Source organism: Rhipicephalus sanguineus, chromosome 8 (genome assembly GCF_013339695.2).
Source record: "Rhipicephalus sanguineus isolate Rsan-2018 chromosome 8, BIME_Rsan_1.4, whole genome shotgun sequence".
NCBI lineage: Eukaryota > Metazoa > Arthropoda > Arachnida > Ixodida > Ixodidae > Rhipicephalus > Rhipicephalus sanguineus.
This window is the reverse complement of record NC_051183.1, coordinates 113,771,843-113,785,203: the sequence shown is the minus strand read 5'-3', so window position 1 is coordinate 113,785,203 and position 13,361 is coordinate 113,771,843. Positions and strand designations below refer to the sequence as shown.

Here is a 13,361-nt window from a genome sequence, read left to right as displayed (position 1 = left end):
CTGGGAAAATGTCCTTTACCAAACATATTTTCCAAAAGGCTTTTGGATTTCTTTCTTCTAGTAAAACAATGTCACCTTTTTTAAGTTTCTCATGATTATTTCTCATTGCGGGTTTCATTAGTGCACTCCTTATTTCTTTCATATACTCAGAGTTCCATCGTTGCCACCATAATTTAGTAACTTCTTCGCGAAGTCTCCACACTTGTTGAAGGTCGTGGTCCCATCCTTCATTTATGTCTGCTCCAATTTTTCGCTTTCCGCCAATCAGATCTGATGGTGTCAAAGGAGTGGGCTCGTCAGGTTCCTCGTAAACGTACGTAAGTGGTCGGTTGTTCATGATGCCTTCAACTTCACAGACTAGGGTATGCATCTCATCGATATGTAGTAAACGCCGACCAATCACTTTTCGTAGAGACGACTTGAAGCTGCGTATTAGCCGTTCATAAAAGCCACCCCACCATGGTGCATTTTCTGGAATGAATTTCCACTTGATAAGGTGATTGGCAATGAAACTCCTCGTTGTCTCACTTTGTAGCGTCGTGACTAGGTTCAATTCTTTGTTAGCTTTCTTGAAAACCTTCGCATTGTCGCTGTAGATGACTGAGCACATCCCTCTTCTTGCAATGAAGCGTCGAAAAGCTTGCATAAAACTTTCAGCTGAATTGTCTTTAGCCGTTTCCAAGTGCACAGCTCTTGTAACTGCGCATGTAAAGATTATTATGTAAACCTTCATTATCTCTCCCTTTGTTTTAGTTGCTTGCAGAGGACCTGTGAAGTCTATTCCAACTATTTCAAAAGGTGCAGTCCTCGTTACTCGTTCGGCAGGCAGAGGAGGTATCTCTTGTCGCAGTGGTCTGGAATTATACCTTCTGCATATAATGCATGTTCTGATGACATCTTTTACTTCCTGTCGTCCTCTTATTACCCAAAACTTGGTTCTTAAACGGGCTAGTGTGTCTCGCACTCCGCCGTGAAACGTCTCTCCATGCACATGTCTAATCAGTAGCTTTGTTAAATGATTTTTTCCAGGTAGTACTATCGGATGCTTTTCGTTAAATGTCATACTTGTCTCTTGAAGTCGTCCTTTGAGTCTCAGTATGCCTTGTTCGTCTGTGAACACCTCACATCCCCTTATTGTCTCATGTGCGCCGATTTTCTTCAGTTCTTTGGCAAGTTCCACATTTTGTTCTTGCCAAATAATACGGGTCTCCGCGGCCTCGATCTCTTCAGCATTTAGAGGACCGTATACTTTGTCTCGTTGAACATTGCTGTAAAAGCGAAACATCCAAGCTGTTACTCTCAGCATCTTTGAGTAATTGCCAAACTTTTCAATTTCGATACCTCGTTTTGCGACTTGTTCCGTCGTATATTCAACCATTATTTCAACTTCCCTTGCTTCTTCATTACCTCCTGGCTCTTTGTAACTTGGAGAGCCTTGGCTCTGTAACCACTCCGGTCCCTTCCACCAAATTTCTGCTGACGAAAGTTGTTCAACAGTGACGCCTCTGGTTAGAAAATCCGCCGGATTTTCATCACTGCTCACGTATCCCCATTGACTTTCCGCTGATAAATTTCTTATTTCTTTTAGTCGGTGTTCAACGAATGCTTCACGCCTTCTTTCTTTCCTTATCCAGTTTAACACGATTGTAGCATCTGTCCAAAACTTCACCAGGTTAATTTCTTGTTTCAGATTACTTTTGATGTAATTCCACATTCTGGCAGATAGTGTTGCTCCAAGAAGTTCTAATTTTGCTAGACTGATTTCCTTCATTGGAGACACTTTACTTTTGGCAAGAATCAGTACTGTATCTTTGTCTCCGTTCTCGTAGGAAATTACCATGTAGGCTGCACTTCCATACGCCGCAGGGCTTGCATCGGAAAAAATGTGCAATTCAGTGTTCAAATGATGTTTCTTCTTTGCGACGTACTGCCGTGGTACTTTTATATTTTCGATTGATTTTATTTCCTCCAACCATTTTCTCCATATCTTCTCCTCTTGATCTGTTAAAGGATCGTCCCAAGAAATTCCAGTCTTCCAGAGCCTTTGTATAGCTATTTTTGCTTTTACTGTGACCGGTGTTAGAAATCCCAACGGATCGAATACCTTTGCACTTTCTTGAAGCACTGCTCGCTTGGTCAGTCTTTCACTCACTTCTGCTGTCATCCATTTTTTCACAGGATAGCCCAAAGTATCGTCATCCGTGTTCCATGTCATTCCTAGAACGTTGGTTTCACTTGATGATGTAGGAACGGCATCCTGATTCTCGGAAAAAGTTTTCATCATCTCTTCACTGTTCGATGTCCATTTCCTTAGGTTCATTCCGGCTCGGCGAAAAATTTCCTTTGCGTCCTGGTATAAACCTTTCGCTTGATTCTCGTGCGCTGCTCCAAGCATGACGTCATCGACGTAAATTGAATTTCTAAGTTTCTCCACCGTTTCGGGAAAGTTTTGCTGTTCTTTATTCAGGTGATGCTGTATTGTGGCTGCTAGTAAGAAACTGCTTGGCGTTGTACCAAATGTCACCCTAGTCATCCTCCATGCAACGATGTTCTCTTTAGTTAAGTCGCATTGTTCGTTCTTCCACCACAAAAAACGAAGTGCGTCTCTATCTTCTTCGTGAATACTGATCTGCAAGAATGCCTTTTCCACGTCTGCCGTCATTGCAACTGAATGTTTGCGAAAGTTCATTATCAGTGCAAGTATGTCTGGATTCAAGTTTTCTCCAGCTTCTAGGTTTTCATTCAACGACATTCCTGGTGTCGTTGACGACGAAGCGTCAAACACTATCCTTACTTTCGTTGTCAGTCGATCTTCTCTAATGACTGCTTGATGCGGCATGTAGTATGTAGCGTGCTCGGATTCATCCGACGTCGCTAGCTCTGCCACTCCCGATGTAAAGTATTCTTTCATAGCACTGTTGTACTTTTCTTTTAGCGCCGAGTCTTTCTGAAGTCTTCGAGATACTTGCATCAATCTTCTGATTGCTACTTGCTTGTTATCTTCCATGTTTACTGTTTCTTTCCATGGTAGTCTTACTTTGTATCTCTCTCCATCCCTCTCAATCGTTTTTTCAAATGATGTAAAAAGGTGCTCAACTCTATGCATCCTGTTCTTTGTTTCCGTTATTCCAGTGTTTTCGAGCTCCCAAAATTTTTGGATGGCATCTGTTATCTCGTCTGTTCTTTCTGTAGCGTGAAGAACCATGACTGATTTTGTCTCTCGTAGGTATGATTCTACACCACATGGTCCATGTACAATCCATCCCAGAATGCTTTCTACTAGCATCGTGTGTTGATTTAGCCTTTTCACACGTCCTGTGATCGCCTCCCAGTAGAAATCAGATCCTAGGAGTAAGCTTGTTTCCTGCGTTGCACTTTTTTCATCGTTGTCATCAGCGATTTTCATTCCCATCTTCTTCATATAGGACTTTGAATTGTCGTTTGGGCGAGGTAGTCGCGTTCTTGATATCATGTCTACTTCAATAGCCTCCATTACTAGTGGTTCCCCATCTGGATTTTCTTTCAGTGCAACTTCAACAACGTTCATAACACTTTCATTTTCTTTTCCTCCAAATGATCCCACTGTCAGCCTTTCTCTTCGGAGTACCTTGCAACCAATTCTTCGTGACAAACTGGTTTGTATGAATGATCTTTGGCTTCCGCTGTCGAATAAAATTCTTGCGTACGCTCCTTTACTTTCACCCTCTGTCCATGCTATGGCTGTCTGCAATAGAACACGCTGGCGTTCTTCTTGCAGTTTAGAAGACGCTAGCAGGTTGCACGATTTTTTGACAGCCATATCGTCGTTTCGTTCCTCACTTTTGTCATTAGGCTTGCTGCCTTCACTGCCCTTTGTCCTGCACATGGAAGTTGCGTGTCTTGCTTTGCAACGTTTACAAACTACCGTGGCTTTACAAACTCTTGCGTTGTGATTCGGTCTCGTGCACCTAAAGCACCTGTTTTCTTCTCGAAGCTTTTCCTTTTTGTCGTCGTATTTTATTGACCTCCGACAGTCTTCGGTGCTGTGATTGGTTAGATTACAGAAGCAACATCGTTTTGTGACGGAGCTCTGAAATGCTGAAGTCTTGCTCATTAAGCTTGATCTGTTAGTCCATTTTCTGCGATGTCTGTCTTCACCGTCTTCAAAACTTTCTAGCGACTCTCTGCACCTCACTTGTTCTTGCAAAAATGTTATCAACCCTTTCAGTGTATCTGCACTGGTACCGTTGTTGCTTTCTCCTTCCGAAGTTCCTATTCTCTCTTGCGTACCTTGCCTTCTCTTCTCGTAAATTTGGTATTCAATGAACAATTCTTGCGGTGTGCAACGCTTTAAGATCGGCATAAGCATCGGAGCGTACGAATGCACTGCAACTCCAAGCGCTTCCAGTGCGTTCGTGTGCACTTTCACTGTCTGGCAAAGTTCGCGTAAACCTTTGACATCTTTCGGATTCTTGACTGGTTCTAACTTGATCAATGCATTCATGTGAGTTTCTTTCAACTGCTCTTCATTGCCAAATTCCTCTTTTAAAAGCTTAACAGCTGTCTGGTAATTCTTATCGGAGTATTGTAGTCCTTCAATAAGAGCAGCTGCCTTTCCGTCAAGGACAGAGATCAGGTAATGGAACTTTTGACTCTCTGGTAAATTCTGTCGAAGATGAATCGCGCTTTCAAACTGCGTCCAAAATCTTTGCCATGTCAGCTTGTTGCCGTCAAACCTGAACATGTCTAGTTTTGGCAGTTTCACGTAACAATCAGTAATCTGATTTTCTGACAATGTCGGTTCAGTTCTTGTTACTTCCATGGACGGTTGTCCATCATGCACGATGACGCTTAACTTCTTGATGCTGGACTCTAATCTTGAAACTGCTGTAATTATCTTCATATCATATTCCACTACTCTCTCGAATTCATCTGCTGCTGTTTCCTCTGTTATAAATGACTCCATTTGCGTATTTGCCGCTTTCAAACTCTCCGTTATGCCCTTGATTTGGCTAAGGCTTATGCTTAGAGAGTCTACGCCTTCTCCGTCATTCATCTTCCTTTCCGCCTCTGTGATGAGATTCGTTATCTGCATCCTCAAAGTTTTCCTCTTCTGCGAAACGATGTTTCGATTCATGGTGAACAAGATGCAGGCTTACATTCACGCTGGAAAGATGGCCTCTTCCTTTGGCGGTAGCTCTCGGCTCCACGGCTGCCGCTCCCGGTGGCACGTCTGCCGCCTCGTATTCTTCAACTGGGGCTCTGTCGTCCCGGGCTTGTCCACGATGGGAGGGTGGTCACGGCACCATGTTGTGAACGAACAGACCGAAGAGCCACAACGGTTAGAACCGTTTATTTTGACGATTAGAACGTGAATAACATGATGATGATATGTCTTCTTTTTCTTCTAATTCTTCTTCGTCTTCTCCTTTGTCTTCCTGTTTCTACACAGGATGAGCACGAACTAACCGTCACAGTTGTAACTTATTTCTGTGTGAGCAGCGCGCTCCTTTCTCAAAAGAGGCTGCTGCAGTGAGTAAAGTGACCTCCGTGCTCTCAACGCAAACTTGTGGTGAGAGCACATGAAGGACACACCACCGCCATCACGAGTTAAGTGCGCGCATGAGTGACTACACCCTGTAGAGGCGCACGTTCATCCGAGTGGTGCGACGACGTTTAAAGTGCGCTCTTCAAGCCCTTTGTGCCATCTCGCTAGTGATAACGAAAACACGCTTATGTACCACCGATCTCTGAGTACCAACACCGGCAAATGGTGTATATAAATAGCTCGCCGCAAACATGGCAAAGAATGTGCCATCTGTGGCCGAATCGTTTTGCTCTGCGCGCTGCGGAGCGAGGGGTCGTAAGTTCAACTCCCGGCGACTGAACGTTTTCTTCTAGTTTTTTCTTTGCCAACTGTTAGTCTTTATATTTTCCAATGTCATATCCGTGACGGAAATACGTCAGTGGAGCCGTGGTGGACCCCGGCATAAAACACTTTCGTGTTAAAAGGAATAAAAGGACAAGAAACACCTACTGCACGAGAAAATGATTTCAAACAGAATAGTCAAGTAAGAACAAACCAATCCCAATGACATATTGAAATATGTGCCTGCATTTGCAGTTCCACACTATTTATGTTCTTCATAACAATATTTACTTAACTGCTGGGGTTTTACATGCACAAATAATGATGTGATTACGAGGCCACCTAATGGCGACTGTGCATTAGATTTCGCCACGGAAAATGTTTTAAATCTGATCTGAATTTAAGTACGCTGACAATGCTCTATTTAGCCCCCCATGTCATGCAGCTGCCGCAGCCAGAATTCGGTCCCGCAGTGTCACTAATACAGTCATGCCTTAAGTTTTCATACAAAACTGAGCACTGTCAGAGTGCTATAAAACACCCAGTCAGTTGTGCCTTTATACAAAAAGAAGAGTTAGTGCAACACACATTTAAATGTTCACTTGCAATTGTGCTTGCGAAAGTGCTTATAGAAAGTGTTTTGCAACACAAACGTCTTAGGACATAAGGGGCACTTATGCAGCTGGTCGCCTATGTGCGTGTTCAGGTGATCTTTCAATGTGGACCTTCGAGAGAAGCTCTGGGAACACAGGTGGCACTTGTGTGGCCGCTCACATCTGTGGGCACGCAGGTGACGTATCAAATTGGATCTCTGTGAAAAGCTCTGAGGACACAGGTGACACTGAAATGGCCGCTCGCCTGTATGAACCCTGATGTGCTTTTTCATATTGGACAAGAACAAAGTCTCATAGTCACAGGAGTTACAGCGGTGGCGGTGTCGATGCTGTGACTTCTCACCATCCTTATTTGCTGGATGGCTGGACCACCCCAGTGCTGCACAAAGAAAATAACATCACTTTTGCATCACTTTTAACAGCGGAGCTGCTTCAAATTTTTCGTTATGCCAGTTTGCATGACCAGCTCCACAGATAGCGGGTACATGTAAAGCAGCTTCTAGCATAGCATAGCCATGGATATTATAGTTTAGCAAGGTGATAGGAAAGAGACGCAAAAGTGAGGACTAATGTTAAGTTGAGGAGGAGGGAAAGGAGGAGGTGAGAGGGTACACCATAGCATAACCATGCGCAGCCGTCAGCATGGCTAACTTGAACTCTCCGCCGCATGGCCTCGGCCAGCTTCAATTGACACCAGAGCCGCTGAGCGTTGGACACGGTATGTTTGCAGCAGCTAACGGTACATGGAATGTGGGCCGATATCCCTGGTAAATTTTGGTTTCTCTTCTGCCTGACCAACGGCTCGAATACCTTCACTTGGTAGGTCCGTTTTCACAACGTTCAGCTTGTTGCTGCATTCTCACACGTGCCCATGAAATTCGTTGCCATATGCTTATCTCGGCAATGAACCATTACATGCAACAGCTCGCGCACCTTTAGAGATTGAAATCACAGCTGGCGCTTGAAAGAAATGATATATAGGAAAAAGCAGAGCAAAGGCAGGTTCATGATATGTTCTGCTTTTCCAATATATAATTTTTTTCGAGTGCCAGTTGTTATTTCTAATTCGAAAGGTGCGTGTCCTGTCGCACGCAATGGTTCTCTGCTGAGATAAGCATACGGCAACGAAATTCATGGGTGCCCGTGAGAACGCAGCCACAAGCAAAACAAAGAGAGAACGGACCTTAAAAATGAAGGTATTCGACCCACCGATCACACAGAAGAGAAGCCAAAATTTACCAGGAAAATAGACTCGTGCTCCAACTATCGTTAGCTGCTGCAAAGATACAGTGTCCCTCGTTTGGCGGCACTGGCATCACTCAAAGCCAGTCGAGGCCACACGGTCGAGCGTTTGAGTTAACCGTGCTGACGGCTGTACAGTATAGCATAGCAAGAGATGGAATAGAGAAGTGAGGGTTAGGAAGAGGGAAAGAAGGAGAGAGGGCATATAGAAAGAGATAAGGAAAGAAAGAGGAAAAGGAGAAAGAGGAAGATGCAGGAAAAGATAGAGAGAGAAATAAAGATGAAAGAAAGAACAAGATGAGTACAGATACAAGAATTCAATCTGGATTCATCAGATGGTGGTGCTTGCTTGCCAGCTCTGCTGTTTACTCATATTGCACAGGCATTGAAAGAGCTTTAACATTTTTTTAAGGAAGAAATATAACAATGATAAAATTACATTACTGATTATTACCAGAACGAAGAATGCCTTGTTTACGACGCATGCTGTAATGGGAGCCTCAAAATTATCTTTGACTATTTGTGTTATCACACACCAAAATCTATGTATACAAGGATTTTTGCTTTCATCCTCATCCCAACGCAGATGTGGTGTCCATGATACTGAAATGCCAGAGAAATCAAGAAACAGATACTATAATGCTAATAAGAAACCTTTTCTTCACGGATGAAGTTTTGAAGGCAATTTTCAGAAATAGAGACACCACATCAAGCTTTAGGATTTGTCTAGCGCACAAGTATGTGATTGCTAAGGTTTATAATGTAGCGAAATCTACACTTCTTAAAACTTAGAAAGCATTGCAAAATATAAAATCTTATTAGTTTAAAAGCCATAAAGTCGCTGGCTTCTAGAGCCTAGATTGTAACCCCATACCTTAAGTAATAATATCATAGCACATTTAAATTGTGACCTCAGTAACCAAACGAAGACGAGCCTGTTTCACATCTGGAGTGCAGATTTTTAAAACACTGTGGCTTATAACAGACAATTACACATAATTACAATAAATATATTCCATGTCATGTCTTTGCCTGGTTTCTCAATACACTATCTCAAAGGGACACTGAAAAACGATTTTTCTCATATTAATAAATTACTCTTTCATGAAACCAAAATCATGCTTGCCATGAGAAGACACTTAATAAGCGACAAAACACGCACAAAGAAAATCTGTGACGTTAAAACAGGATATTTCCACAGGAAACTCAGACGTGAAATTTTTCACATTTATTGCTCATCTACTAATGAAGTTATGGTAGTGAAGTTAACGAGACTACAGTTCTTACAGTATACCTAATCAGTCAAAACTAATTTATTATTTCCCTTCAATGTCCCATTAATATGCTCAACATTTCTTTACATAAGCATGCTCAACTGAATATACCAGAACTCCCATATGTACAGGGGTGGTGAAAAGTTCCCAGGCGACAACATCCGACCGAGGAGCAGCAGCTCGCTGCTATCGGGGCGCTGTTATCGCAATCACGCCTTGGCACACGCTGGCGTCGAGCGTGTGCGTCGAGGGGGGGTGTGCATCCCTCTTTTTCTTGCTCTCTTTCATACAAAACGGAGGTATAAACATGGTGCGTAATGTTCGCTCTTCGAATTTTACTACTGTGCAGAGCAGCTTATTCAACTAAGATGTTCCATCTAGCCCCAACACAAGTTCTTCTGAATGCATTTCCGTGCTCTGACCATGTTCGTATGCAGCCAACTGGCCTGCGCAGACGCCTGAAAGAGCTCTCGCAGTGCCAATGGACAGTTAAGCGCACGAGATTGCTCTCCAGGAAGCCGAAAACAATGGTAATATATACAGTGTCTAGCATATCCGGCCGCAAGCATGATGCGTCACTTTCCTGAACGCTGCCGCCTCGCTACACGCTGCACACTATAGTAAACTTCAAAGAGCGAACAGTGAGGGAACATGACGCACGAAGTTTATACCTCGCTTTCTTATCAAGGAGAGCAAGAAAGGGAGAGGGATGCACCCCCCCCCCCCCCCCCAAAGCACACGCTCGACGCCAGCGTGCACCAAGGCGTGATTGCGATAACAGTGCCGCGACAGCAGCGAGCTGCCGCTCCTCGGCAGGGTTCTGCGGCCAGGGAACTTTTGACCACTCCTGTACATTACTGTGTACAAAGGAAGTACAATAAAAAATGCCTTTAATCCCCTTATGCAGAGTAAGCAATGAGGTCGAATGAAACAAAGGATCCGTCTGATAGAGGCACTAAAAAACATGGCATGACGCAAAGAATAAAACACAAAATTTAAAAAGTAAATGCTTCCCAGTATCTATGAATCCTACTAAGTAGATCTTCTTTATTTAGTTGCATTAATAATACATAATGTTTGTAATTAAAGCATATGCAAGTGTTAGTATTTCAACCACGGTGAGCAAGCCCTTAGCAAATGAATAAACATGAAAACTGCTTACACAAACATGCGAGTCTACTAGAACCAAGAAAAACAACAAACACAAGAGCGTAATAAAAAAACCACTCAATCAAATCAACCCTCCCACAAAATGCAGACACCACTGAAAGAACCAGTCGCACGAATGCGGAGAGAATGACACAATGAAATTAAGGAAAGCAGCACGAGCTCAAGTAGAATCTTTGCCATCCAACAGTGGCATCAGATTCCGTAAATGTTTCGCAACTTGAACCTAAAGAGAGAAAAACAACAAATTATTATTAGCAATGAGCTAAAAGAGAAGCAGTTATCAGCCATAAGAGCATTCCTACATGCAATGCACTTTTGATACGCAACTTAAGTTTGAGCAAGCTGTAGTCTTGCATCTATATTGTGTTCTGATTGTGGTTCATTGTGCTATCAGCCAATTAATGATCAAAACTGAGTAAAATAAAATTACTGCTTCAAGCAAACATTCTACCAAATAATTATTTAAATTTATAGCATCATTTCCTGGAAGCAGTTTATAATTTACATGGTACAACATGCCAGAAAAACCTAGAACACACAGGAAAAATCAACCTTTAGGAAAACCTTTATGAAATCAATGGTCATGTGTGTCAATCGCATTGTTTACGTACATTTACATTGAACTTGCTCAGTAGAACACACTAATCCCCTTTTATCACCAGACATGTTGTTAATGACTTCATCAAATACAGTGATAAAAATGTAAAGCGAAAGAGATGATACCATGATCTGACAGGAGCTAAATAATATACGTTTTCTTGCAAGGCACGTGGCTACAGTCAGTGCCTTTAGTCAACTTGAAGTGAAGATCTGCCATAGTATGTAACTATCGCCATTATACAATTACCAGGAAAGGACACCACTGTTCACTCGATGCATAGTGTCAAGCAAAAGACATTTGAAACTCGAATGTGTGAGAATAGACAATAGCACAAACTGATATCCATCTTGTGTGAGCATAATAGTTAAAATGCCTGGAGCGAGTGTTTGTGTTTTCCCTTTGAACACCTTAATCTTTGCAGTAGTGCATTGCCTATAAGAAAAATAACAATGGTTGATGATGTTTCCAGGCTAATCTTGACCACCTTGAATACTTTATCGTGGACGAAAAGCAAAGTGTTTGCATGTTGTTGCATGTCACCCCCACCGAAATGTGACAGTCATGGCTGGGTATTGAACCCGCATCTTTCAGCCTAGCAGCACATTTCACCTGCTGGTTACCATAGTGATTGCGATCTTATGAAGCTTTGCGACTTAGCCTAAAAGGACACTAAAGTGAAACAATTAATTGGTTTATAGATTGATAAATTTACTGTGAGAACTCTAATGTCGTTAATTTCACCATCATACGTCTATATAAGAGGAGAAAATCAAGGTCAGAGTCTTACTTTTAAATTTCGCGCCGAAAGCTCCGCAAGTTTCCTCACGAATTTCAAAGTGTAATTTTTGTATTTTGGCAGCATTGGCCAAAGAAAATTTACTGAAACTTGGTATGGTAAGTCTCTGGCCCCCTCAGAGAACGATTTACTTTATTTTCACCGATTAGGAGCTACCTATGACATAGTAGACGCCGTCAAAATCTGGGATAACATGGCGTTTGGTGCAAGAATTTCAAGGTGGCGTCCCCAACCACATTTTCTTTTTGCGTGTTTTCTTGCCTACCAAGCATCTTCTCGTGGTAACAGTTTTGTTTTCAGTACTGTGAAATTGTAATTTACTAATACGCGAAAAATGTTTTTTTCTCTTAGGTGTCCCTTTAAGGTGACATGTTTTCTCATGCACACAACAGCTGCATTTCAACTGTTCAACCCAAGCACGAGGCGTAAAAATGGTCATCTAGAATATAGATTTGTGTGCAATACAAGAACCTCAGGTTGCGAAAATAAATCCCAAGTTGTCCACAGTAGTTTCGTCACAATAAAATTAACATTTTTAGAAGTAAGCACCCATAATTAAACACGATGTACATCTCGTTGTTCATTTGCCATGCAGCAGAAAAACTCGTTTGTGTTATTTGATATAGGTAAGCAAGTTCCTTGATAAAGCTTTCTCCATAGTTATCATTCAACACATACTTTTGACTCCTTTAAAGCAGAATGGCCTGTACACCATCAAGTGAAAAGGCCGCTGCATTTAGCAATACGCACCCTATCGGCATTACTGCCAAACCATAGACAAATGTAGGAGTCGCAAGGGCACATTATTTTCAGCAATCTGACTAAAGTTTCTCATAACAATAGCATTCAATGGCAACGATAAAAGAGCGCACTAAAGCCATCACTCAGCTTCCCTTGGAGCATTCAATGCAATAAAATGCAAATGGGTTTGGGCACACTATCACTGCACATATTTAAATATCAAGAATCAGCAATGCATGATCACAAAATGGAATTTTATTTAGGGAACTAAAAACACTTACACAAGTTATTTGGTAACATTGTTAAACAACTGATTGCAGCTAACAAGCACTTATATTAAAATGTACTGGAAGGTAACATAATTAAAAGCTAAAAGAAGTACAAACATTACAGAACAGGGACATAGCAAAATATCAGATCTCACAAGAAAGCAGTACATTCTCAAGGGGCCCTCTAACACTTTTCAAGCCCGAGATTTATTTGCAAGTAATGCAGATGACATAGGGAAATGCCTTTAGCGTAGGAGTCATGTTCGGGAGCAGATTCTCCGGCACTGGTGAACCATGGCTGATTGGCAGATGGTGCCCGACGGAAAGGCTATGGCGTTATGAAAAGCCGGGGTTCAGATGGGCCATTAAGCCATTTTGCCCAGCACGTGCCTTTGTTGCCGAACCCCACGAACTTTTGTTCACCACTCATTTCGCTGGTGAATCGCCAAGCGGTCTCACAGAGAGGCAGACTGACAAACAACTTACCCCTGCCGCGATGCCCCTCCCAACAGGATGATGTAGAAGTGTGTTATAATTCTACAGTAATTGTAAACAGGCGGCGGCACCTTGTCTCAGACAAAACTTGAGACAGGCGACCGGCTCTTTAGAATAGGCATGTTGGTCCTACTGCGGTATATTTCAGTCGTACCTTGACAGAATAACTGACTGCTTCTTTCGCTGATTTCCTGCATGATAACGGCAGCAAATGTGAGAATGTGGAGGCGGAGACAAGTCTCTCCGAGGGTGAAAGGTCCTTGCTTCATTGGTGGAGCACAGAAAGGGGTTGGTCCCGCAAGGTGGTCTCA

At 42.5% G+C, this 13,361-nt stretch overlaps 1 protein-coding gene across 1 annotated transcript in view; it reads right to left on the bottom strand.

The window, feature by feature from the left end:
• Positions 1-13,361, bottom strand: part of LOC119402322 (zinc finger protein 211-like) — an 89,774-nt gene that overhangs the window by 21,949 nt on the left and 54,464 nt on the right. The window contains exon 3 of the mRNA XM_049418330.1: positions 6,455-6,841. Coding sequence (XP_049274287.1) covers positions 6,455-6,734 — 280 coding nt within the window. The 5' untranslated portion in view covers positions 6,735-6,841. The remainder of the gene's footprint in view (positions 1-6,454; positions 6,842-13,361) is intronic.